Raw genomic sequence first — 24,753 nt, 5'->3', positions numbered from 1 at the left:
TTGGAATTCGCCTTTTGAACGTAGTTTGTTCCAGATATATATGTGTTAATAGACTCTAGTTAGCTGAGCTAATGCTCTGACAATAGGAATTTACATCAGCGGGCTAATGATGACCGGTAAACAAAATTAACACGATACAAAATTGTTAGTAGACATAGATTAATATTTTATTTTTAAGTAAGATGTATTACAAATGTATGTAGGCCTATCATAGAGTTCTATAATGATACCGCCCTAATAAACAACATTAAATCAATCAGCTTTTGATGATTTTTATGTTTTGGACACAGGTTTCTTTTCAGATAACCAGATTCAGATAATGACAGGAAACCATTCAGATAAAAATAAGAATAAATGGTGAATGGGACAACACTCAATGCTATTTAAATCTCTTATAGAAGAATCCCTAATATAGCAGCGCTAGTCTTTTATACCTGCTTGACGGCATACAATTATTGTACAGGTCATGAAACATATATAGATATGGAAGCTCAGAGAAGCCACAATGAATGACCAGCCATCCAACACCTACATGTTGGGGGTTGCCATTGGTAACCCAAAGGATGTTGGATGTAGTTGTCAGGCAAATTCAGCAGCCACAGTCAACAGGATGGGTGATGTTTTACCTGGGAACAGCCTGTGATGGCTACAGAACGTGCTCAACTAAACACATTGTCAATTTTCTTTTTGTGCTTTTTTAAGATCATTCCAAATTAGACTGGAGCATAGCCACAGTGAAAGGGAGTACACTTAATGGGAGTTGACTTCCAATGCTACAGTTATAAATACTATTTTATCTAAAGCATTGCCAGAGTATGATGGTTTTATTTAGTCAAAATTCTTTATTTTTAATCTGTTTTCATGATTAACACAAGAAAATTCAAATATGGATGGCTAGGGATTGGCCGCACAAACAAACTAATCAATTCACACACTAGATAATTACCTAAATAACTTTTGTTAATGTTTGCTCCAGATGAATTTAAAGAAAGATTAATTTTATTGTCTGTTCCTGTTTCATCCCCAGCACTTTGCAAGAGCAATTTGTTGTTATTTTCCATAGGGAGGATGGAACCTTTGTGCTTTATTGAGTTGTACTCCTCCTTTGTAACACATCCAAGGGGCCATTCTTACAGATAAGTTGTCAGGATATTGAATGTACCATAGACTTCTTACTCTGACACCACATGTAGAGATACCTGTATTGAATCAATAGGCAACTGCATTTTTCGTTCAACGTATATTGAATGAAGAATATAGTTTGAGAATGTGTTTGCCTTTCTGTTGATCAACAACATAAACTCAACAAACAACAAACCTTTTTTCCCCGCAGAGGAATTGCACCTTATTGTAATGAATAATTTCTTTGAGGTACATTTCCTTTCCATCAGCTCATTGTGTGTTCCTGACTCTTGCTGTCACATTCTCTATTCCCTCTCACTATCTCTGTCTGTCTCGCTCTCTTCTTCACACACATCCAGGCACACGCACAGACACACAGGGGAGTGTCTGTGTGTGTGAGCCTAGAGCGATTGGTCAGTTCTCAGCCAGCGAATGTGTGTGAACCGCCTTGGTATAAAAACATCGTTTTGTGGGCGGAGATCTCCAGATAAGCCATATACAGCTACTGCTCAGGCCACTGTCAAACCACTGCTGCTTATCATCATTCTACTGCTGCTCTCGTCGGTATAACAGCTCCTCTTTTTCTTTACTAGATCCGCAGAAATCATTTGACTATGTGCAAGGGATTAGCCACGCTTCCTGCGACCTGCCTGAAAAGGTAAGGGCAATAGTCTGTCTCATAAGTTGTTATACAAGACACATAATTGACTTAAAGCAGCTGTCAGCAATGTTTCCTTGCCCCGCTTTATTTTGATTGAATGGTGCTATGAACAGGTCTCATATTGGTCCAAGGATCTATTAATAGGCCAATGGTCAAACAACTAGACGAGAACCATGAGACTCAATCAAAACACAATCTAATCAAAACCAAGTGGGGCTAGGGGTTAAAGGTTAAAGCTGCTGATTGAGCTTTAACCTGAGTATGCAGCTTCTGACCTTTATTGATAACCACAACCCGCTGTTTGTGTAACCCACAGTGCCAAAGACATCAAGCACAAGATAGGCTTCTTACTGCAGAAGCCTGAGCCCCAGACAGTCACCCAGAAGCAGACCAGCAAGGGGACTAAGAGGTTGGCATTAGCTGTCTTATGTGTTCATCCATGTTTTCAACGACAGTCATTGTATTTATAATAATAAGGCTGTTATTCGTATAATAATTATGAATCGTTCAGATTATTCAGAGGATTGTTTTTTCAAATTGTTATTTATATTATGATTTTAAATCATTATTATTAATAGTTATAGTATTATTATCATTATTAGTATTCATATTATTAAGAATTGTATTATTATTATAAATATTACTAAAATTATTGCAATAACTTTTAATGTATTACTGTCAGTATTAATCACTGTTCCATTCCTGATTACGTATTAGTTATTTTCACATTTGATTTTCAATACAATTATTAATTCACTTCTTAACAATGTCCAACGATCCCTGGCATTTTCTATTAGAGCGCTAATTATTCTACATTGAGCACTTCAGCCTTTACTAAGCCTATCAATCCTATCATCTACTTTTCAACATGCCGCTGAATGTAGCTATTCAGCCCTGCCAGGATGAGTGGCAGTGCCTTTTAATGAGGGTGGAGTAACCTACCACACCTGTGATTTCTGTGCTGGCCTTTCAATGAATACTGGCACAATCAAATGTTTGCAATCCTCTCTCCTCTGGGTTGCTGGGTATTAACCTCTGCTATAGGATTTACTTTTTGCAGAGTGTGTTGTCTAGCCACTAAAGAAAAAAACCTGTGCCAGTGGAAGTACACTTATTGAGAAAGGTAACAGTACAGGATGTCTACTGTTTGTACTAAAACAATAACCAATCATTATTTTACATCTCATCCTACTCTCGGAAGACATGCTTACGTAAAGGCTCTTTCACTTCTGTCACAGGTGACATCCAAAGTTTCACTACTAATATTACCTATTCCAGTCTATCATCTGGTGATCTATTTTATAGTGATGGAACACTGGATCTGAAACTTTAAGAAGAGAAAATCACAGATGGATGTCTAAACACCGAATTACTTGTTAGGAAAATGTCTGAAAATAGATTAATATACACCTCAAAGTCAGCTAATAAACTCAGTCTTGGACACACAGAAGAAACGCCATCACTCTTGGCAACTTGAGTGCATGATAATTGGATTCCCGTTAGACTCTATTTCATCTGCTTGAAAAGCAGGACTCCATATGAGCTCATATATAGCGCATATTATTGATGATATAAAATACACTCGCTGATTTTTGTTTCAGAGAGGTCTCAGCTGCGGAGTTGGAAAAATGGAAGAAGTCCTTTACCGATCTCATGAACAGTGAGGGTGAGTGCTGCACACAACTTTTTTATGACGACAGATAGATGGACAAACTAAGGGATAGATGGATGGATGGACAGACTGATGGATGGATTGATGGATGGATGGATGGATGGATGACGGACGGACGGATGAATGGAAGGAAAGGTAGATCCTTATGGGCAAACCTAAAGGCCACCGTACATTTTTCTCCGGCCTCATTTGGCTGTCAGAGCATTGTTGAGCCCAGTGGGATGCCGTAGGAGATCCCACTATGCAGGCGGGTTGGTTGACCTTGTTAATGATTTGACGCTAATGACGCTATCATACTACGTCCTAGTAGGACCCATAATGGGCACACAGCACTAGGGATTATATCATGGAGTCTACATTGAGAGGGAGTAAGCCAGGCGCCGGACATAAGGATGCATTCTCATGCTCCAGCAGAGAGCTACGTGTCTCCAGGCACTGCTGGGTTGTCCCTAGGGAATGGCTGAAATTTGCACAGTGTCAAGCCACTGCATGTGTGTGTGCGTGTGTGTGTTTGTGTATAGTCTAAGGCTGTCCTTGTGGGTGCTTAAAGAGATCAACGGCCTCATGGAAACTAGCCATGCCTTGACCTGCTCCATACCAAAGCTCTTGCTGTTCAGTCACGCACACAAACACACACACACACACATACACACACACACACACACACACACACACACACACACACACACACACACACACACGAACGCACACACACACACACACACGCACACGCACGCACACACACGCAAACACAGGCCGACACACATATGCAGACACACACACACACAAACACACGCACACACACACGCACGCACACACACACACACACACACACACACACACACACACACACACACACACACACACACACACACACACACACACACACACACACACACACTCAAGTTCTTCCGCTCTCTCGGCCCCCCATCTTTGATTACATTAGCATAAAATGAATGATGCCAACTCCTGTAGTGGACGCATTAGGACTTGAGTCTGTGAGGTTTTGTTGAAGTGTTAATCTATTGGTTAATCACTTGAATTACAGATTTAGAATACTGTGGTTTCCTTTTCATTGAGCGGGTGTGTCAACACAGACCCTCTCAATTTGAAATTGGCAACCTGAGGGCAACCATTTGAACCCTCTCTTCTTCTCACTGTGTTCTGTATCAGATGGTCGCCAGGTCTTCACGGGCTTCCTGAGGTCAGAGTTCAGCGAGGAGAACATAGAGTTCCTCAACGCCTGCAAGGAGTTCAAGCAGTTGTCCCCTGCAAAGATGGCTGCCAAGGCCAAGCTTATCTTTGTCCAATACGTTGAGACGGACTCACCCAAACAGGTCACTGGAAGTTGTAATATCTCTGAATTCATGCGTCTGAATTGGTCCTCATTTAAGATCATGACCCTAGAGTAATGCAAGTAGAGCAACAGCTTGATTTTATAAGACCTGGATAATTACGCAAATAAATCTCATCCGGTTTGATTTGACTTTCTTTATTATCATCATCCTTACAATATTGTACCAAAGCACGGCACGACATACCAGTGTTTCCTAATGGGGTTTCTGCCCAACTCCACCTTCAACCCCGCCCCCCACAGGTCAACCTGGACGCAGCCACACGTGAGGAGACCCGGCAGAACCTGGAGACTGGGAGCCCGTCGGCCTCCAGCTTCGACGAGGCCCAGCGCCTGATCCACATCCTGCTGGAGAAGGACTCCTACAGGCGCTTCCTCCATTCCAGAACCATGCAGGACCTGGGCCCCCGCTCTGCAAGCCGCAGTACAGGGACTCAGCAGCGGCAGCAGAAGACTGCTGGAGCCTAGAGAGAAGACCAATAACACTTAAAGAATGAAATCATTAAAGAAAATATTGAATTAAATTAAATGGTAATTAAATAAAATATATAATTATATGTAAGTAATATGGGATCAGGTTGGCAGCTAGTGTAGAAACACGATGGTGAGTGTCTATATGTGTGTGTGTGTGTGTTTGTGTGTGTAATATATATCTTGTGTATAGCAAGTGTGTTTAGTAAATGTAAGTTTGTAGTTCAGCCAATAGCAAAGGGAACAATATATGTGACAGTGTTTTACTTTACTTTAGTACTTTAGTTTAGTTAGAATTTGAGTCCCCAACCCTAACCCTTATTTCTAGTAGTAATTATTCCTTCATGCAACGAGGGGATTAAACATGTGTTACATTCAGGCTACATCCGTCCAAATATGTGGCCAATATGTTATTATGTAAAAAAAAAAGAAAAAAGGATGGTGTCCTATGAGGCTGACTTGTGCTGCTTTAAAACTTTGTGTGAGCACAACCAAGTATACAAGCTGTTCCCAAAAAATGATTGAGCATGTTGTATTGATTGATAAAACAACAAACATAACACAACAAACAGCACAACAGAAACAAACCAAGTCTACCTCTGTCTAAATGACATGGATGGAATATAATGTCATACACACCACACGCACGTGCACGTGAACATACACACACACGTACAGGTGCACGCAGAGAAGAAAATCGAGGAATTTTTTTTATCAAAGGTTTTTGCACAAAATTCAACAATTTCACTTTTAATACTTTAATGGTGTATTCAAATACGGCATAGAGATGTTGATAAAGCGAAGTAAAGAAAAACATGCCATAATCATGTCAGACATGTTATAATGAACCTGAAATGCAATTTCTGTAGTCTCAACAGTGTAATGTCAAACCTGTGTGTATTCTAGTCTCACTGGTGTAGCGATCTGCTGTTCATAATAATGTGAATGTAACCAAGATTAAATAAAGATTTACTTTGGGGCCACCTGAATAGATTCATTACTTTTTATTCTCTATCATGGGTCCCAAAATTGATCATGGGATCCATGTATTGTGTTAAGGATATTGGTGGGTCATTAATTTGGGTGAGAGGAGAGGGGGGTATGGCTCCCAGGATCCAATTAAAATACAGATGAGAGAGCCGCAGGTGTTATGAATGTACCAATCACCTGGCTTCTGTTGAAAACAAGGCGGTAGATGGACGCGGGGGGTATATGGCAATATGTGGTCTTCTAAATACTAATGTGTTGTTTCCTGCACACTTCCCCACACACTCACACATGTACACACACAGGCACACACACGCACACACACACGCACACACTCTTTGGGAAGCAAGGTTAAAAAGGGTAACATAATAATCCAGAACATGTTGTGTAACTGAGCAGAATGAACTTTCCGCCCCTTGAACCCTGAATAACCTGTCTTCTTCATCCTTTCGCAGAAAACCCCAGAATTTGGGATGTAGGGAAATGGACAGCAGCTGTAGTGGCCATTAGGACTGTCAGCAGATGATCTCAAGAAAAGGTGAAGGCCCCTTGTATCTTGATATCATCGCTTGTTTTCCCCTTCGATGCTATGAACACAACCTGGAACACAGCCATCTAACAAGGCTAATTCCAAGTCGTTGCAGAGTTGTTTACCGTGTGACCCAATATCACAGCCCCATATTCCCTTTTATGGTTCACGCAGCCTGATTTGGAAATGTTTTCCTTCATGCATCCACCTCAGTTCAGCATGGTCCCACTTGTTAAACTCTAATCCTGTATACGTCTATCGTAAACATAACCAAATTTGCAAACATGCTTTGATATTTAACTCTTTCGATGTGGAAAAAGTGGCTTCACATAATTAGAATCAAACGAGGCGAGATGGAACAGCTCCAGTGTTCCATGACAGGTATCACCTTCAGCTGGAGGTCATTTTGAACCTCTTCTTCTAAAACCGCCTTTTCTTCTTCTTACGGATTGTTAAAATCCATCCGTCTACTTCTCTAGTTTAACAATGGCCATGCTTTACGCCCTCAGCTGCCATGAATATGTACATTTCATTTAATTTCACACCCTCAAGTTTGAAGTTGATCAACAAAGTGGCAAATAACTGCAACGTTTACAGAGCCATAAGGTAATGTGTCATATTATATAGAATCATTTTGAGTGTTTGTCCGAGATATTTAGCCAAGAAGCTGCCAGTTTCTTTAACACACTTTTAACCATTCATTTCAATAGTAACATTCGGGATCTATGATGTTGTTAATTGTGCAAATTGAATATGTAACTTTTAGCCAATGGATACCAGTTGAAATTGTGTTTGTAGTAGGTCTATTCAAACTGATTTTCAGTGTTTCATCGTTCGTGCTGTTATTGTTTTGATTAAATTATGGTGCGTCTCTGTCCAGGTCCAGGTACATATTGTGCCAGATGTCCTCATGTTCCCTCACATCAAGCAGAGAGCGATGGGGGGGGGGGGGCCTGCTTAACACATTTAGCATGGCCGTCTGGTCTCTGAAGCCTCTGTGCTTTCACGGGTGTGTCTGTGTATTCGTCCATCCCCTATAGCTTGTGTGTGTGTGTGTGTGTGTGTGTGTGTGTGTGTGTGTGTGTGTGTGTGTGTGGAGGGGGATCATTAGCGACTTCCAGTCTCTGGTCACTAGGAGACCACGTGCAAACCAGCACGTACCTACTAACCCCCCAACCCAGCCAGCTCTCTTGCTTTCTTTTTTTCATGCAATGTACATTTCTCTTATATTCACTCACTCACTCACTCACACACATTGTCAGAGCTGAAGAGATTCTTTTTTGTGTGTGTGTGTTTTTCTGCGTGTGCGTGTGTGTTTGTGTGCATGTTGAATGGCCATAGGCACAGCAGGAACGGTCTGTCATGTTTCCAGATCTTTCTTTCCCTGGATATTCCAGGTACAAAAACAACATTTATTTATTGTTTATTATACCACAGCATTGTAAACTAGAAAATGCATTTTCTGCAGAAAATGTGGTGAGTGCTGTAGTGAAAAGTGTGGTTGAAAATATGTTTTCCTAAAGCCACATAGTTTAAGACGTAGAGAAATGTTAAATGGCTTAAATCAAGTGAAGGGATATGAAGAGAGTCTAAATGGAGTAAACAATGTAAACATGCACACCATTTAAAATAATTCAAATGTCTGTAAACAAATGAAGTGAAGAGTTAAACAGATACCCTAATGTGATCAAGTTTGAATGCATTTGAGATGAAATATAGAATAGCTGATCTGATGTGTGTGTGTGTGTGTGTGGGGGGGGGGGGGGGGGGGGGGGGGGAAATCATGAGCGCCTTCCAGTCTCTGACCCACGTCCAAGCCAGCACGTAGCTTCTCCCCGCCCCCAGCCAGCTCTTTTGTTTTCTTTCTTCTCTTGCAATGTATATATTTTTTTCTCTTCTATTCACTCCCTCACTCACACACATTTTCAGAGCTGAAGGGATGCTTATCTTGTGTGTGTGTGTGTGTGTGTGTGTGTGTGTGTCTGTGTCTGTGTGTGTGTTTGTGTGTTTACGTGTGTGTGTGTGTTTGTGTGCGTGTTGAATTGCCAGGCACAGCAGGAATGGTCTGTTATGTCTCCGGATCCTTCTTCCTCCTTCCATCCATCCTCTGGATATTCCAGATAAAAGGACAACATTCATTTATTTTTTATTATACCACAGCATTGTTAAATTGTTGTTTTTCATATTCTCAGTCAACGGTCAAATAGAACTCAACCAAATGTTTCCTGGAATAAACAAAAACAATCTGCTCAAAGCGCAGCAGAATATTTTTTAAATATAAATATAAATTGTAATTGTGGCATAAATGGAATAAATCTTATTGGAAAATATTGTTACACTAACGGGACAGCTGTCGTACTTCAATTCCTGACTTTGTATTGATCATCATTGTTTGTTTATCATGTCTTCATGGTCACGTATGCAAGCGCAAAGAATCGTAACCAACCTGCGTTGTCGTATCATCAGTTCATATGCGTTGATATGTTTACCAAACACACCCCCGATAATGTCTCGTGCTGATTTATCCATTTATTACAGATAAACAATAAAATAACCCCCAACGAAGCGCTGATACCAATACAATAATAAATGTCCCTCTTGCAGTTCACTTCCCTTTTGTACTTCCTCTAATCCAGTGCACCTTATCTTTCATGGAAGAAAAGCCCTTCCCAGCAGAGGCAACGATAGAGGGAAAAAAGAACAATGTCGAACACAGCTAGCGCCCCATGTGCCACGGTCCTTATCGCTGTTGAGTGTAGACCTGTATGGACATTACATGCCCATAGTGCGTGTTAACTTGAAAGGGCTTTTGCAAGCCATTACTGGCAGAATAATAGCAGCAGCAGTAGCAGTAATAGTTGTGCCATTTAGATTAAGTTTGCTCTCTTGCATGCCAGGGAGTAATAAGTGGTTATAATTCAGTGGTAAAACTGTTCGACGCCAAGCTTGAAGGAACTTGGTTCGATCTCAGATGAAGCGTGATTTTGATGCCTCGGGTATTGTTGTTTCAGGGTTAGGCATGACTTGAAGACAGTTTGGTAAACGGACATGTGCTCTGGAAGTGAAGCATCTGCTGAATCCAGTAAAAAAATTGTGTTGGCGGAATGGTAATGTAGCCACGCCTAAGTCAGACCGATGAAACTTTATATGGGTTGTCTCGACCACTCTATGTGTTGAAGCAGAACCTAGTCAGAACTTGTGTTAGCACTATGAATGGGTGGTCCAATGAGGTACTAATGTTAGCTGTAATATTGTGGGTTCTAATAAGGTAATAGAATCAATTAATTAACATCATCCCCCAGTGTACACAGCCTAACTGTAGCAACTTGACCGAGCCGACTAACCCTTACCCGCTTCTTTCTCCCTATACCTCACAAAAAGAGTCTTCTAGATGCCGGTGGAAGCCAGTAAGCACTGCCTGTTTCTACCAAACTTCTGTGTGACTGTGTCTCTCGCTACTATCAACAAAGTCTAATTATAGTCTCTTGGGAGCGCAGCTGATTCTGTGTTCTCCATGGGTCATTGCGTCATCGGCGCGTTTTACAGAACAAACTCATCTTGCTGTGTAATTTCAGCAAAGCACTTCTATCTGTGGCGTGAGCTGTTTATAACCTTTTGAGATATCTTCTGCTGCTAAGGAACCATGTAGCCCACAGCGAGTAAAACTAATATATTTATCTTTATTTCTGTTTTATTTATTTTCAACCCCACGTTCGGGGGGCTGACCCTTCCCCTCCTAAGCGCCATGGTAGGAGTTGATACATGTGTGCACTGGGCCGTGACATGTGTTTGTGTTGGCAGACGTTTCCACATCCACATCTGTTTCCGTTTATTTTCCTTTTTTACAATCCCCTGACTTTAAATACGTTGTTTACATATTTGCACCGCAAATGTTTTGGTTTAGTATATTGTTACAATTGGGCATGTAAGAAAATAAAGACACTTTCAATGTGAATAATTTTTTGGTTGGTATCTCCTTGTCACTGCCATGTAAAAAAACCTTCATATTCTAAGTATCTGTGTAAAATACTACTTGATGGACATGGTTATCCCAAGGGAATATATATATATATATATAATGGACACAAATTGCCCTCTTCCTGGAGGGGATTATGAATTATTATAATCAGTTATTGATTACGATGAATTGAGTCCTCCCATTAATATTTGAGGGGCGAATTGGGAGCATCCCTAACATTTGTCCATGCACAATAAATAATATACCTTTATTTACTTGTTATTGAAACAAAAATATGCATGTACACTTACAATTCTAAATTAATGCATGAGGACATATTTCACTCAACTGCTGTTGTTGCATAACACGTAACATTATCGCAATACATTATATATAGTCTAGTCCTTCTTCCCTTTCTATTATCGTTAGGTATTAAACAGTGGGGAAAATCAAGTTGAATATGAATCATAAGGAATATGAGCCCGACTGTGATTATTTGTATCTCTCTAGCCATGAAGGAAACACCAAGCGACGTCCAAAGTGAAGTTTTGCTGTTGTGTTTATAACAGCCCAAAATATGACACGTTTTTCTAAGGATCACCAAAACACACACACACACACTTGATTAGGTAGCTATGTACAGGTCACAATAAATACAAAAAGTTGTTTGCATTTTTGGTATTTTTTTATGTAATTGACTTCAATACGTACAGGTAGAGTCTATATTATGATCATTCCCAGCATGGAAAATGAATTCATCTTAAAAAGGTATCCTCAGGATAGGACACTAGACTGGTCAATCTGTGTCCTGTCAAATCCTGAACTCTTCAATTTCCAAATTCCATTTAAACTCACTTGAAATACTCTTACACTGTTCACATTCAGATGGTTCCTTTTTATGCATCACTGTTTCCACACTTAATATTATAATGCTAAAATACAGGGTTTTTTTTTTAGGTCTGTTTAGGTTACTTAGAAATGTTGATATACTTGTATTTGGATATGATAGCATAGACTAGGTGCCCTTGTAATAAATCAAATTGAAACGTGTAGAGATTTTATCATTCCACTCAAATTGTATTATTATAATTGTGTTATGAATCTAACCACACAGAAATATCTCTATATAGCCATTGTTCCTTGGTTCTTGGCGATAAGCAGTGCTAGAAAGGTTATTACTTGTGATTATAAGATTGTGTTCTCCTGGATGATAAATCAGATCTATGATGATAATGAATGCGGTTGTCATTTATAATAACAAATGGTGCTATTTGCGAAAATAAACGTGTTTTCTTTATAATAATATAAGTTAAGTTAATGATCCATGCAGTTTAAACCTATTTGAAGACTTATAGACTTAAAGAAAAGACACTCTAAGTTTTCTTTCAAACTGGGCTCGGAAGACATAGGATCTATCGGTATTAAGTTAGAAACCATGGCAGTTTTATTGCTTTTATGAGAAAGAATAGTCTGAAACCTCACCAGGATATCTATTACGAGACGAAGATACACTATGTAAAGGGGAAACGATCTTTGGTTGTATATGTGAAAGCTTTTCTTAGCACTCACTCTCTACCCACTTGTTAGCAACTTGCAAAATACTGTAAGAGTCCCCTCCCCGCTGGTAACCAAGGTGTCTAACCATCAAGATGATGACCCACTGCCCATTCCCATGGCCTGGGAAGTTCTCTGGAACCCAAAGCCTCTTGGTTCCACCCACCACAACGTACTGACTCAACTTCATGTTTGTGTGGGTCATGTCTTTCTGTGTGTTGTGTGTGTGTGTGTGTGTGTGTGTGTGTGTGTGTGTGTGTGTGTGTGTGTGTGTGTGTGTGTGTGTGTGTGTGTGTGTGTGTGTATGTGTCTGTGAGAGAGCCATAACCTAGCTTTGATGAATAAATCAAATGTTGAAATATTACTAGAAGTGGGTCAATGCACATATTCACTGTGGATTGATTTGCCAGTGAAGTGCTCTGGAAATACCAGAGAAAAGGTCCAAAGTCCTTTTCCAAATGCTTAGTTTTTGGCTGATGTTTAGGTCTTACCACAGCATTTAATTATTCTATCTTGTTTTCTTCATCACTGTGTGGGCCTAGTCCTAATAAAACTTAAATGTCAAATGTGGTAAACATAAAGTGTTAGTGTTGTCGTTTTCAACATATTAATTAAACTATCAGGGCCATTACAATGACAAATAGAGAGGCACAACTTTTTCTTCATGTTAAGGAATGTAATCTTCATTAACTGCTTGCAATTAAACCTTTTTTTTCCTTTTTTTTCTGAAAATGGCTTCATGTTTGGTATGCACTCTACAGATTCATTTTTCCGAAGGCCAAATTGTGGTGGAAATTTTCCTCCTTGTGTTTTTCCTTGTAATAAAACAAAATGAAACCCATACAGATGAAGACCATTTCAGAACAATTCTAGGGTGGGGGAAGGGGGGGATGTTCAAAGCCCATGCATTATCCATCCAACATAAATGACTGTATAACATCTTAATGTTAATCAGGGTTTTAATCAGCTTTTACCTTTAAAACCAAATCCAAGCTTAATAGTGAATTTAATACTCCTTCCACCGAGATGGATAGGCTTTAGTTGACCAGGATCTCCTGGTACTGCTCGGACCGCAGGAAGCGCCCGAAGGAGTCCTTCTCCATCAGGGCAAAGATCCTCTTTTGGGCCAGGTCAAAGGTCGCCGGGGAGAGGTCCACCAGGTTTCTCAGGGTCATGTCCTTGGTGACATGGTCAATGTTGACCTGAGAGTTGTTGTGTGTATGTAGAGTGAAGGGGAAGGGAAATATAATTTAATTGGATAGTGTGATTATGTGATTAACACCTAGCCTGGAGACTCTCATGATCACGTGACCTCCCATTCTGATTCGCTTCATAGATCAGTCTGGACCTCTGGTCGCCAACATCGAGGAGGGAGTTCTTACCTTGACAAACAAACTCCTTCAGCCAATCAGCATAACAAAACATGTGCATTGCCAAATCCAGGCGGAAGAACACGTAAATGTATTTTCCCCGAAGAAATGGAGCAAGTGCCTCCTCTTGTTCCTGTTTAATAGTTGTTATTGAGTCTATTTCTGCAATAACTGCACTTATGGCTGTGTTTACCCAACTGACGTTGTTGGGTAAACCCTTCTGTGTTTACCCAACAACCAAGGCTCGTGGTTGTTGTTTTGGGAGTGACGCCATTACTCTTTTGCCAGCAGCGGCCTGTATTTTACCTCACCAACCAGGCCCCGTCCCTTAATTGCCCGATTCCATTGTAATTTCAGGAAATCAGTGTGGGCGGCTAGAGGTCCAGACTGATCTGTGTAGTGAAACAGAATGTGAGGTCATGTGATCAGGTGAGTGTCCAGGCTGGTTATCACCACCATAACCAAGTGATTTTCTCCAAAAGAAAAGTTTAGACCGTAACTGCTCTACAAGTGGACATGTGCTCTAAAATTGTTCTACTTGATGAAATATACTGGCGACAGTTTATTTTCCACTCAGTAACACCGTTTTTAAATGGCTATAAATCCATGCTCTGGTCAAAATGTGTTTATGTGTGGTTATGGTTATGTATGTCTTAAATGTGTGTGTGTGTGTGTGTGTGTGTGTGTGTGTGTGTGTGTGTGTGTGTGTGTGTGTGTATGTGTGTGTGTGTGTGTGTGTGTGTGTGTGTGTGTGTGTGTGTATCTGCGAGTGCCTATGTTTTCCCATTGCTTGAGAGCACATGGATAATAAACACAGATAAAGAGATAATGGGCTTTTATCTCTGACATCCTTTGTAGAATATAAAAATGAGTTGGTTATGACCAGATCCTGAAAAATAAACATCTCTAAACCTTTCACCATTTTGTTGATTTGTTGCTGCAAATGTGTATGTGTGTACAATACTTTCAGCGCCCCTTCTTGTTTATTATTATCGTTATGATAGGTTTACATCCGCTCGAGGAATAGAAGTCCTCTGTTCTGACCTCTCTTGGTCCCTCAGCCTGGATGAAATCCTCGTAGATCTTCTTGGCCTTGGCGGCCATCTTGACTGGGTTCTTGGTCTTCTTGAAGTCCTCACACGCCACCCAGAACTCAATGTTCTCCTCACTGAACTCAGACTGCAGGAAGGTACGGAAGGCATGCACACCATCTGAGAGAGAGATAGAAGGACAGCAACAGTGAGAGACAGAGAGACAGGCGGAGAGAGGAGGAGAGTGACCCAGAAAGACAAGAGAAAAGAAAGAGGGGAAGAGAGACAGTAGGAGAAAGGGGCAGAAAGACATGCAGAGAGACAGGAGGTAAGTGAGGAGGAGGGAGACAGACAGACAGTAGGGGAGCAATACAAAATGAAAACAATGGAGAGAATAGAATTGAGAGAACAAACAAGCAGAAACATAAGAGACTACGTGGGCTTCCACCATTAAGAGACAAACATTCATAGTTTATTGTTTTCCTCTTTCTCCAGCTCTGTTTCAGTGGAAATTGGGAACCAATACCAACCAGAATACTTCCCTTTGTTTCGGTGCCTAACCACACGCCAAATCCCACACACCAAACAAGGACATCCAGAATGATGTTTTGCAAGAATGAGAGTAACTGCAATGGACTAAAAGCCTAATGTTTATTCTAAAGCCAGGAGAACTCACATACTCATTTCATAAGCTAATGTTATTGTGTAGGCATTTCTAAGAGAACACAATACCTATTGTGTTAAAAAAAAACTATTCTGCCAAAGATAAGCCCTCAACTATTACTTCAAGATTGTATCTACAATCTAAGCAGCTCTATAGCCCGGTTCAAAATGACTCTCAGTAGCAAAAAGACAAAAATATGAATGCAGTAGTATTTTTTGTTCTGTAGTAGTGTTTTTTTTTTAATTCTGTTTCCTGCCTTCAGACAGTTTCCCATGAGATGGTTTGTGCAAGAGACGTCACACTTGGCAGGCACTGAGATGTCGGTAACCGCACAATTACAATGTTGATCAAGAGGATTTGATGCATTTAATGAACCAGCTTTGCTTTATAGTTACTTTATTAAAGACTAAGCCTAGCCGATTTGTTTAAGTACACATTTAATAAGCTATATTAACGGAAGGCGATGGTTTCGGCTGGCTCGGATACCAAATGAGGCACAGCCTTTATTCGGAGAAATTATTATTTTTACGTGGGAAATTATTTGGCGGCCATAAATTTATTGCACAGACCGGAGAATCAGCGTATCACTGTGTATAACTCAATACAGATGGTGAACTTGGCTTGCAGGAGTGGTATAGACATCATTCAATATTCATGAAGCCCTTTATCGTGGTTGGTCTAAGGTGCTGTAGGTCCTATTTAAAGTACCATCTGTTTATCGATCAACTTTTAGTGAGTGAAATGCTCTGTGAATATCTTTTCTGGTTGACAGTAACTGTCTCTTTCAGATCGCTGCCAGCTCATTCCTTGGTATCAAAAATGTGAGACGCAATGTCCTAATGTCTTAGGAAAAACATGTCATGGTAATTGGCTCGTGAGGTCATTGTGTTTATATCAAGTTCACAATGTGTCCCGTTTTCCTGTAGTTATAGACGACCTGAACAAGGTGTCTGTTTGTCCGTGTGATTGTCTTGTTGCTGGGATACAACCTGATGGCAAGCTACCCGACCTCATCTTCCAATGCCAGGAATAGTTGAGCTAATGAGCACCAAAACATTTAGTTCTGAATGAACTCTTAAAGAGGCTGGATATTTGTTTGTTCAGGCTTACTACAGCATTATAGCCTATTTATATTTTTGGTAATTATTTATTTTAACATACTCCTCCTCCCATCTTGATTCTTAACATATATGCTCTTAAATCATTGGAATTGGAAGACATCTGATCCTGGTAAACTCTGGCCCCTCCCTCTCTCTTAATATTGCTTGTAACTATATTACGATGTAACATATATTACGGGTTACATTTTACGTAAGGGTACATTAATGAACCATTTATTAACATTAGTTAATGAAGTAATAACCATTGCTATATTAGCATATGGGCAAGGGTTATAGTAGGGTTAACTCTAACCCTATAATAATGTATAAATTAATAAATTGGGTAACATGATCACCGTTATTAACCATGAACACCATTAGTTTATGATTACCTGACACATTCGTTAACTGTTTATAGTAGGGTTAACTCTAACCCTATAATAATGTATAAATTAATAACTTAGGTAACATGATCACCGTTATTAACCATGAACACCATTCGTTTATGATTACCTGACACATTCGTTAACTGTTTATTAACTGTTGGATCATGCTTATTACTGAAGTAACTAATGTTAGTTAATGTACCCTTATTGTAAAGTGTTACCGAACTATGTTGCCATCAAACAGTGGTTAATCCCAGATAAATCACTGTGGGACGGGTGAAAGACTAATGTTAATGTTAAAGCTCCTGCAGATAAATAAACACTGCACGAGGTTGTGTTGCTCACTGGTTGTGTAAAGCTGCTCACCATAACCATCGTAACAAATCTAGACTACTCTCTGGAGACAGTTCTCCAAACAAAAACATTAATTAAACACTGCTTTGGAAAACCCTTAATGGCAAACACACGTCTCACGCGCGCCCCTTCTCTCTCTTCCTCTTTCTCCTTTCAATCTTTGTGCCAACATTGTGTGTGTGGGTTTGTGGGTCTGTGTGTGTGTGTGTGTGTGTGTTGTATGTGAGAGATACCCTGCCCTTTCTCATTTTGTGGTTGTTGTTATAATAGCAAGGATACAGAACAACTCAGTTTTTTTCCATGGAAGCTACAGACCATCTTAAATGTTCACTCTGACAAGGAGACATTTCATTTGCCAGTAGCCATGACATTACATTGCATGTTGACTCACCTCTGGAAAATGTTATTTATTTTGTTTTTCTTGTGAGTTTATGCATACCTCCTTGAAAAATAATAGTTCACGGTTGCTCTGGTGCTCTCTTATTATCTATTTGTCCCAGGTGTAAACAAGATATTCAGTCATCTCTTCGTTGCAGGCAAATAGGGACAATTGTTTGCCCCAGTTATAGCTCTGCGTTTCTGGCAGGGCCCAATATTTACTCAAGCTATCATCACTCCTCATCCCTTACACAGATGAACTGCTATCTCTATTTAGTGTATTCACAAGCTAATCCTTAGTTGTTAGACAAATCAACACTTACATTTTACAGCTATTAGACCTTGTAAGTAAACACACCCCACATACTGCGGTGTGTATAAGTGTTTCAGTTAGATACTTTAAACATTCAGTTGGAAAAATTATGCACAACTTCAAGCATGTAGCAAAAGTAAAAAATATCTAAAATATCTGGAATTTAGTCAGGTGGCAAAGCTTTCATTTAAGATGGAAAACCAAACCAAAATTCCCTCTGAAGCCCTGCTACCTGACCCCTGCACATTAACTCTTAGTAAATGACACAACAGCTGAGAGGATGTGAGTACGTGGGAATCCAAAGCGATACATCACGTCGAACTGCCCTCATGGTTGAGATGATGCAGGCTCTTCCAAAAAGGCTGACGTACGTACTGTAGCCCCGCTGCCAAACGTGATGTAATAAATCAAAGCTTTACTCTTTAAGTGAAGCCAAATGTTTTTTTTTAATTGGTATTTTTCCATTCCTACATTCCATTTAAAAGGATGTGCTGTGAAATATACAGTACAATATGTGCAGAGAAATGTTTTGTTCCAAAAGGGCCCAAGGAGTAAAACTACAAAGATGAACAATATGCTTGGATAGGATATTTACAGTTCACTCTACAATGCCATGAAGATTGTCATGGCATGGAGAAGTAAATTTGTACGCATCATCAAGAAGCCTCAAATATAAATGAGTTAAAACATTCTATCAAGTTCATTGTAACTGAAGGCATATATTTATTTTATTTTGCTTTCATATTTCTGTCTACAGTATGGGTATATCGTTTTCTAGAGTTTAATTCTTGTTTTCATGATAGAGTTAAACTCTATAATGGTACCTAATCAAATTTTTGTTGGTTCCCTCGCTATCCATCAACGTCTGGAAAATATTTATTTCCCCTTGGTTGAAAACAGACCAGTATTTGTGGTGCAAACAAATACTATTTGATTGCAATTTATTGAGGGCTTGCTGGCATTTGGTTACAATCTAAATACAGTGTCAATTTTGGTCTGTGTGTGTGCGTGTGTGTGTGTGTGTGTGTGTGTGTGTGTGTGTGTGTGTGTGTGTGTGTGTGTGTGTGTGACTTACAATTGCTGGTCAACACATGGTCCAGGGACTCCCGCCATTCAGCAATTTCTTCTGCAGTCGGCCTGGAAGTGAACAAAAGCCACCGTGAACACCAATATTCCCCAGTGTGCCTTGATTAAGAACATCTTTACCGGCTATAGTTAGCATCCATAGTTACATACAGTGAAACTTACCACTGCAGACGTATATTAGGTCAAATAACAGCACCGCCCGGGGTAGCTTATTCAGCATGTACCCCACTGACAAACAATGATTCAATTTGCTCTCACGGTAACATTCATCAAAATTATTCTTGTTTTTTTATCAGACTAATCAGCTGAAATTGAAATGTTCTACTGCGTTGCTTCGGGCACATTCAATTCTGAGATGTAAAGGAAAAATCTGGTTGACAGTTGTATATGTCCATGGCTGTTGATGTTCGATTTGTAGCTCATTGATAAGGACCTTATAAAAGGTAGAGATCAGAATATATCAGAATAGGGTAACATTTTTGACCAATCTGAATTAAGTATTTAACAGTGTCTGGTTAAGATTAAGACGTAACTTGTTGTTGCAGTTATCTGTTACCTCACTCCAAATCAAACATCAAATATCCATGGATTTCCAGTCAGTACCACTCATTCAAACACTTAATCATGATTACCACTGCTATTCCACTAGATTATAACATTGTTGTGATGCTGGGCTATGACCTTATATTTCAATGATTATTTTCTGAGAATATTTTGAAACTGTGTAGGGGATGAATGGCTTCTCCATTTGATCCATATAGTAGTACTAAAAAGGGCTTTCTATCCAGCTAAACTACACATTGGAACTAGAATGGTCTAGCAGGACACGAGAAACAACTAATCATGTCAATTATACATAAAACAAGAGCGATCTACCCGACTGGTGGAAGGAAGGAATCACAAAATGCTTTCTGCACCAAACTTTCTGTTAAAAGTGTCTTTATTCCTTCTGCCATCTCTCTCTCTCTGGCTCATCTCTCGTCTCCGTTTCCCTAGGCAGTACAGGTGAGTCTCTCTCTCTCTCTCTCTCTCTCTCTCTCTCTCTCTCTCTCTCTCTCTCTCTCTCTCTCTCTCTCTCTCTCTCTTGTGATTTTGCCTTGACATTGTCTGTGGGCACTTACTTTTGCAGCTTCTCCGGTTTCTTCTCGGTTTTCTCCGGATAGGGGATGATCAGGTCTATGGCATTCTGGTCGGGCTTCTGCAGCAACACTCCCAACTTAGACTTGATCTCCTTGGCCCTGGAAGACGGAGAGCAGCAGAAACCAACATCATGATTCTTGTTGCGTGACGCAGTCTTTAAAGGTTTTGCCTTAAGCTCAGCCCAGGATCTCACCATTAGGGTTTTCTCTTTATTGAACCTACTGAATCTACTAACGTTGGTTGTTATGACACTGGTGCATCTGGATGACATTTAACAGAAGCAGATACAAAAAAGTATATCGGAAAAGCCCATGTTATAAATGTTTTACATGTACATTCATAAAAAATATGTTATCCAATATTTTTCTTTGTCTGATCTAAATGGCATGATTTTTGTCTAAGTTGTTGCTATTTGCACATCCAAGTGGCGATTAGTTTTGTGGCTAGTTTAAGAAAGACAATTCCACTGTCCATTGAGAATTTGACCCCCACAATCATTTTACCAGCGATGGTTTTATATCTGACCTCTTAGGACCTACTAAACCTATGTTAATGTCTGCTTTTCATGATGTCTTTTGAGAAATTAATACATGTGAAATATGACACAACGTCATTCAGGGTGATGTATATCTTAATAAATAGTTGTTGTTGATCAGGTAATTATATCCTCGGCAGCAGCCAAAAACAGATATCAATCATGTGTAAACCTTTTCTAAACCTTTTCTTTCTAATCTCTGGTATCACATTTATCCTAAACAATGTAGTCCAAATCTACATAAAAAAGATTCCATTAAGAAACAGAATTGGAAAATAATCTGTCGATTTTTATGTAACTTTTCTTGAAAAATGCTACTTCATAAAGGAATTCAAATTGTTTGACTTGTTTTCTCTTTGAACCTCATTATTTTATCACGTTTATTTATAAGATCCCAGAAAAATAACATGCTAAGTAAGTGAAGTGCCACTCATTCGGTCTTTAAAGTCATCAGTCAAAGTGATGAGCTACCATTGCTGACACTTACCTCACAAGGCAGGTCTGTGGTAAAGCAGCTAATCCTTTACACATATTTGATTAGTCTTTCAAAAGTTTAACAGTGAAAATCCAGTAGACCGTAGTATTTCAGCAACTCCAAGTGTCTCTGAGTGTGGCTGTTTCTTGTCTGTGTGCTTTCAACTCATGGAAGTTATATACAGACCCCCTTTTGGGCTGAGAGGCCACGGCTTAACCAATCAAATGAGGACCTACTTCACATGGGAGACGGCAAGCCGGCCTGGGTTAGCCTGTAGAGGGCAGTACTTTGTCTAGGACCCTGGAAGGAAACGCCAGGGCCACTGTGTTCCGATATCTACCATATTAGTCCCTTGTTGAAACAACATGTTATGACATCAGGTTAATCGTTTCACATTAGGTCATACTCTTCCAAGACCGATCAAGTAGGCAAACACACAGCAAACAAACTGGCTGCGCATAAATGTCTGCCAACATTAAAATGGATATATCACATCATGAGTTTTATGATATAACATATCTCTTGTGAAGGGAGGAAATACACGTTATGCTATTTCTTATTGATATAATAATGTTAAAAATGTCAATGCTTTTCTTTGGTTTGTGTAGGGACAGTGCCACAAACGTTGAATTTGATTTCAAGAGAGAAAAATGGCTCACCCACCATGCAAATAAGCATTTAACCTTTAGTCCTTACAATTGTTTCTCCTGAACATATGCTGGGTAAACTCTTTCCTAAACCCCATATTAGGCAGTGCTGGCTGACAGGGTGCAGTACGGCATTGCACTTCTATTTAAATTGGTCACAACCAAACAACAGAATCATGATTGTCACTCAAGTTGACAGGTGCTGATTATTTGTTGAGCCGAGACGGATGTTTATTTTATGAGCCAATGCGGAGATGTAGGAAACAGAGAGCAGAACGCCATTGGCCCTCATTTGGCTTTCTTTGGCATGTCCAATTCTCCACAGAGTTAATATGTATTTAATGAATGCCAAAAATATTCACTTCAAATGTCAACTTTAATGGTGGTTCGTATTCCCATGTCGTTGTTGTTGTTGTTGTTGTTGTTGTTGTTGTTGTTGATTTCTCATAATGTGAAACCTAGAGCTCTGACTGGTCAATTATCTGTCAACAGAAGAAAAAAATCATGGCACTAAGACAAGAATGCTTACAGTTTTTTAATGATGTTAATGCCATTGAGTTGGACTATATAAGCAAACTCGATACCACAAGAATGAGAACAAGGATACAATTACAGTATGTTTTGGGCGATATCATTTACATTTAGTGGGATGATTCTACCTTAAATTTTTACTAACAATCACTGGCTCAGGGACTCATAGACTCCAGGGAGTCCAAGGGAGTGGCTGGGCAGCTCTAATCCTTTTATAATAGATAATTTGGAAGCAGACCCCCAACCTTTGGATGACGGTGAACTAGATTAAACTTGAGAAGGTTCACAGTGGTATTGGAAGTGTTAAAATCAAATCACACTTTATTAATATAGCGCCTTTCTAGCAAAATTGCAATACAACGTGCTTAACAAAACAATGGAAGATAAAGAAATTGTTATGTCCTCAGCTACAGAGGCGAGGACCATAGACACTAAATGCCGCCTCCCCATATCTCTATCCTCACCCGGGCAACAACTAAAAGGCAAGTGCCAGATGACCTGAGGGATCTAGATGGAGCAAACATCAGAAGAATTTCTTAAAAGTATTCTGCCGCTAATCCATTGAGTGTTTTGAACACCAATAATAAAATATATTCTAGAACTGACGGGCAACCAATGAAGGGATAGGACAGGCTACATGTGTGCTCTCCATCTGGTCTTGGTCAGTACATGTGCTGCTGCATTCTGAATGATCTGTATCTTATCTATAGCTTTCTTAGGTATACCAGATAGGAAAACATTCCAGTAATCAAGCCTGTTAGTAATAAAAGCCTGCAAGTCTCTCAGTATCTGCCTGGGAGAGAAACGGTTGCACTTTAGGAATATTTCTAAGGTGATAGGAGACTGTTTAAGTGACATTACTGATGTGAGATTCAAAATTCAAATCAGGGTCTGAAAGCACACCGAGTTTTTTTGCTAGGGGCTTGGCGTTTTGTGTCATGGATTTTAAGCTAGTGCACAGTATCTCACTCTGGTATAATAGATAATCAAGACTTCTTCTGAATTATCTTTGTTCAATTGCAGGACATTATCTGACATCCACTGGTTGATATGATCAATGCATTGGACCAGTTATCAATAGTGCTGATGTTATTGAGTGATAAAGAGATGTATAGTATAGTATATCATCGGCATAGCTATGAAAATTATCCCTGTGTTCTTTGATGACATTTCTCAGTGGCAGCATATAGAGACAGAACAACACAAGTCTCCGAATGGAGCCTTGAGGAATCCCCCTTGTTATGCTAGTGTTAGCAGAGGAGTGGTCACCAATGGAGACAAAATAGTCTGTGTCTGACAATTATGTCCTAAACCAATCTGAAACTAAACCAGAAAGGCCAACACACTTCTGTTAATAACAATGTCATGATCAAAAGCAGCACTTCAGTTTAAGTAGTTTAAGTATTAATATTGAGAGTTTCTTGTCATCCATGTTTATCCTCAGGTCATTAACAACTCTAACAAGCACTGTCTCAGTACTGTGGTGAGGACAAAAGACCCAACTGGTAAAGTAGATAAAAATAAAATATATTGTTTTGACTATAATAGGCAATGAAAACTCATAGTGAGACATCTGTCTTTCGGAAGAGGCGTTAAGTCAAGGTCCTTTCTCCCTGTGGTCACTATAGATCCCAAGTCACTTGTCGCAAGAGTAGGGCTACTAACTAGTGATGGGTCGTTTGCGACCGAATCAGTTGGAATGACCGGATCTTTAACAAGAACCGACCTAACTGATTCTTCTCTCTCTTTTGTCTCGTTCGTTCTCAGGCTCGACTCCTCCCAGACCCACTAGTCGCTGACTCGCTGACTCGCTGACTCGCTGTTCGTTCACTGACTGTGAGTGGTGAAGAGGGATGAGGCTTAGTGAGAGAGCTTACGATAATTCGATTCAATATCAGTGAAATGGTAAATGCATGCTGTCTTTGTACTTTCTGTGTCATGCCAGATTAAACAAATATTTGAATATCTTGTCAATCTGTCTCGTTCTTTCATGGGTCGTTCCCCACCCGGGACCCCCACCATCATTGCTAAATCAAGTCTATTATCTTGCTGATATGTTAAACATCCAATAATCAACTACACCCCCACCCCCATCCCGCTGCGTTTGGTTAAAGTTGTAATGTTGTGTTGATTGATGACCGACTTCCACGATCGTTTGGAGGAATAGAATCTTTGAATCCATCACTGCTACTAACCGCGGTGTTCTGGCAATAGTCCCACCCAGGCTCTTGTACCAACATGTCCCCCTCATCATCCCCTGGTATAGTCTCACTCCTCCCCAGTTATAGCCAGTGTGTGGTGAGAAGTGAAATTATATCCAATTTGTTGTGGATAAGGTGTCATACCCCCATTCTCATACATGGTGTTCACTCGCCTTTGAGCAGACAGTGCAAGATAATAAAGGGAAAATCCTCACTTGGTTATCATGACACAGA

The 24,753-nt window shown here is 39.9% G+C and overlaps 2 protein-coding genes across 2 annotated transcripts; one reads left to right on the top strand and one right to left on the bottom strand.

The window, feature by feature from the left end:
- Positions 1–1,650: 1,650 nt before the first annotated feature.
- On the top strand, positions 1,651–5,277 carry rgs4 (regulator of G protein signaling 4; the record flags this gene model as incomplete). The annotated part of the gene is made up of 5 exons (XM_079740408.1): positions 1,651–1,780; positions 2,100–2,192; positions 3,385–3,449; positions 4,629–4,792; positions 5,053–5,277. The coding sequence occupies exons 1-5, from the start codon at positions 1,737–1,739 to the stop codon at positions 5,275–5,277; spliced, it is 591 nt and encodes a 196-aa protein (XP_079596534.1). The 5' UTR covers positions 1,651–1,736.
- Positions 5,278–12,512: 7,235 nt separating this feature from the next.
- Positions 12,513–21,289, bottom strand: rgs5a (regulator of G protein signaling 5a). Its single transcript, XM_079740289.1, has 5 exons — positions 21,153–21,289; positions 20,112–20,228; positions 18,980–19,041; positions 14,723–14,889; positions 12,513–13,510 (listed from the first exon to the last, which is right to left on the bottom strand). Exons 1-5 carry the CDS (start codon positions 21,194–21,196, stop codon positions 13,346–13,348), a joined length of 555 nt encoding a protein of 184 aa, XP_079596415.1. The 5' UTR covers positions 21,197–21,289; the 3' UTR covers positions 12,513–13,345.
- Between the last annotated feature and the right edge of the window lie 3,464 nt (positions 21,290–24,753).

Source organism: Pollachius pollachius (assembly GCF_949987615.1).
Source record: "Pollachius pollachius genome assembly, chromosome: 7".
NCBI lineage: Eukaryota > Metazoa > Chordata > Actinopteri > Gadiformes > Gadidae > Pollachius > Pollachius pollachius.
The sequence above is the reverse complement of the archived record's forward strand: the minus strand, read 5'-3'. Positions and strand labels throughout refer to the sequence as shown.

Excerpts from the sequence above, each read along its gene's own strand:
- rgs5a (XM_079740289.1), bottom strand. The coding sequence starts at position 21,196 with ATGTGTAAAGGATTAGCTGCTTTACCACAGACCTGCCTTGTGAG. Across the intron at positions 19,042-20,111 it reads AAACCGGAGAAGCTGCAAAA|GCCGACTGCAGAAGAAATTG; the intron begins GTAAGTGCCCAC and ends GTTCACTTCCAG. Across the intron at positions 13,511-14,722 it reads AGGCTGAGGGACCAAGAGAG|GTCAACATTGACCATGTCAC; the intron begins GTCAGAACAGAG and ends AACAACTCTCAG.